The sequence below is a fragment of the Sprattus sprattus genome, assembly GCF_963457725.1.
Source record: "Sprattus sprattus genome assembly, chromosome: 13".
NCBI classification, from domain to species: Eukaryota; Metazoa; Chordata; class Actinopteri; order Clupeiformes; family Clupeidae; genus Sprattus; species Sprattus sprattus.
The window spans coordinates 31438208-31440707 of NC_137911.1; the positions used below are offsets into that span (position 1 = coordinate 31438208).

A 2500-nucleotide genomic window follows, 5' to 3' on the forward strand; every position below is an offset into this window, starting at 1 on the left:
AGGAGGAGGAGGAGGAGGAAGAGGAGTAGGAAGAGGAGGAGGAGGAAGAGGAGGAAGAGGAGGAGGAGGGGGAGGAGGAGAAGAGGAGGAGGAGGAGAGGAGGAGGAGGGGAGGAGGAGGAGGAAGAGGAGAAGAGGAGGAAGAGGGATTGAGGAGGAGGAGGAAGAGGAGGAGGAGGAGGAGAAGGAAGAGGGATTGAGGAGGAGGAAGAGGAGGAGGAAGAGGAGGAGGAGGAGAGGAGGAGGAGGAGGGGAGGAGGAGGGGGAGGAGGAGGAGGAGGAAGAGGAGGAGGAAGAGGAGGAGGAGGAGGAAGAGGGATTGAGGAGGAGGAGGAAGAGGAGGAGGAGGAGGAGAAGGAGGAGGAGAGTTAGAGATCATGTCTGTGCTTACACAACACACACACACACACACACACACACACACACACACACACAGATGTGCACACACACAGAAATGCTCACAACACAACCACAGGCCGACACAAACACACTCCACACACTGCCTAGTGCTGAAGACAGAACAATAGTGAAGTAGTTCAGGCTGTTTGGACTGTGTTGTTGCTGTGCTACTTGCTTGTATTTACTATTAGAGACACTATACCCCCCCCCCCCCAACACACACACACACACACCAACCCCACACAGCTGCGCTCTCTCTCTCTCTTCCTCTCTCTCTGTTATTCTGCTGACTAATCGTCTCCAAGTCAGAGAGCAAAAGTCTGCAGAGGAAATATACTCAGCTGGGAGTACACTTCTCTCCTCCTCTCCTACGCTCCTCTCCTACACACACACGTTCTGACTCGCTGGAAGCACACACACACACACACACACACACACACACACACACACACTCACGTCCACTCCTATACTGAGTTGCTTTTACACACACACACACACACACACACACGCTCTCCTAGACTGAGCTGGTAGTACACACAAAACACACACGTCCTCTCCTGGACTCGCTGGTATCACACGCACACGCACACACACAAACACACACTGGAGAGGAGGCTCATGGGAAATGGTACATAATGTCCTTGGACTGTTGGCTACTTCCACTGTTTCTGTCATGTGATCTGTTCTACTTCCTGTCATGTGATCTGTTCTACTTCCTGTCATGTGATCTGTTCTACTTCCTGTCATGTGATCTGTTCAACTTCCTGTCATGTGAGCTGTTCTACTCCCTGTCATGTGACTTCCAGTCATGTGATCTGTTCTACTTCCTGTCATGTGAGCTGTCTAGGCCCCGCCCTATAGTATGTGTATGCCTGTTCTGTCTCTTTATCTATTACAGGTGATTGGGAGCAGGTGTAGGCAGGTGATGGGACACAGGTGTAGCGGTGATTGAAGGGGCTACAAAAGACCTGATCAGCTGGCAGTCGGGAGAGTTTTGGGCTTCCCTGCGGTTGCGTGTATTGGATAGAGAATTGGATTGTGGATTGTCGTCGGCGTCATAAATGGTATTTTCGTACAACTCTGTGGTTTGTTTCCAATGTATGTTGCGTCTCAAGAGCCGGGTCGTAACAGTGTGTGTGTGTGTGTGTGTGTGTGTGTGTGTACCTGGAGTATGAGGCTCCATCGCTGTGGGGGTAGGTGCTGGAGTCGGGGGCAGGGGGAGGAGCTGGGGTCGGGGGCAGGGGGGTAGTTGCTGGGGCTGTCGTCTGGCTCCTCAGGGCTGTCTGTGGGGGACATGGAGGCCTCTGTGGGGGGAGAGGGGACCTCGGCCGCCCGCCTGCCCACGGACGAGCCCTCGCCCCAGCCACAGGAGGCCCTCTCATTGGGCCGCTGTGCAGCGGGGGCCGGAGGGGGGAGGAGCGGGGCGTTACTGGTGAGGGTCGCCCCGTACGAGGTGGCGTCGATGCCGCTGTCTGTCGACGCCCCCTGAAGGTAGCCGCCGCCCCCCCCTCCAAAGCCGTTGAGCTCTGAATCAGGCCGAGACCCCGCCCCGGAACGACAGCCAATCTCGTACCACTTCTCATCGCTATGGGCGGAGCTGGAGGCGGTGCTTGAGAGGGTGTTGCTGCTTGATTGGCTGGAGTACGGAGGCTCCGCCTGCAGAGACACCGAAAAAAAAGAGAGTCACCTTGACATTCTTCACAGGTAAAGGGAGGTAGAGTAAAGTAAAGTAAAGTAAAGTAAAGTAAAGTTAAGGGAGGTAGAGTAAAGTAAAGTAAAGTAAAGTAAAGTAAAGTTAAGGGAGGTAGAGTAAAGTAAAGTAAAGTAAAGTAAAGTAAGTGAGGTAAAGTAAAGTGAGGTAAAGTAAAGTAAAGTAAAGTAAAGTAAAGTAAAGTAAAGTAAAGTAAAGTAAAGTAAAGTAAAGTAAAGTAAAGTGAGGTAAAGTAAAGTAAAGGGAGGTAAAGCAAAGTAAAGGGAGGTAGAGTAAAGTAAAGTAAAGGAAAGTAAAGTAAAGTGAGGTAAAGTAAAGTAAAGTAAAGTAAAGTAAAGTGAGGTAAAGTAAAGTAAAGTGAGGTAAAGTAAAGTAAGGTAAAGTGAGGTAA

At 51.2% G+C, this 2500-nt stretch overlaps 1 protein-coding gene across 1 annotated transcript in view; it reads right to left on the minus strand.

The window, feature by feature from the left end:
* LOC308374510 (signal-induced proliferation-associated 1-like protein 1) overlaps positions 1-2500 on the minus strand; it is a gene marked incomplete at its 3' end in the record, with an annotated part of 53914 nt that overhangs the window by 15743 nt on the left and 35671 nt on the right. Inside the window, exons 15-16 of the mRNA XM_080850291.1 lie at positions 1563-2054; positions 948-964 (exon numbers count right to left, since the gene is read on the minus strand). Coding sequence (XP_080706417.1) covers positions 948-964; positions 1563-2054 — 509 coding nt within the window. The remainder of the gene's footprint in view (positions 1-947; positions 965-1562; positions 2055-2500) is intronic.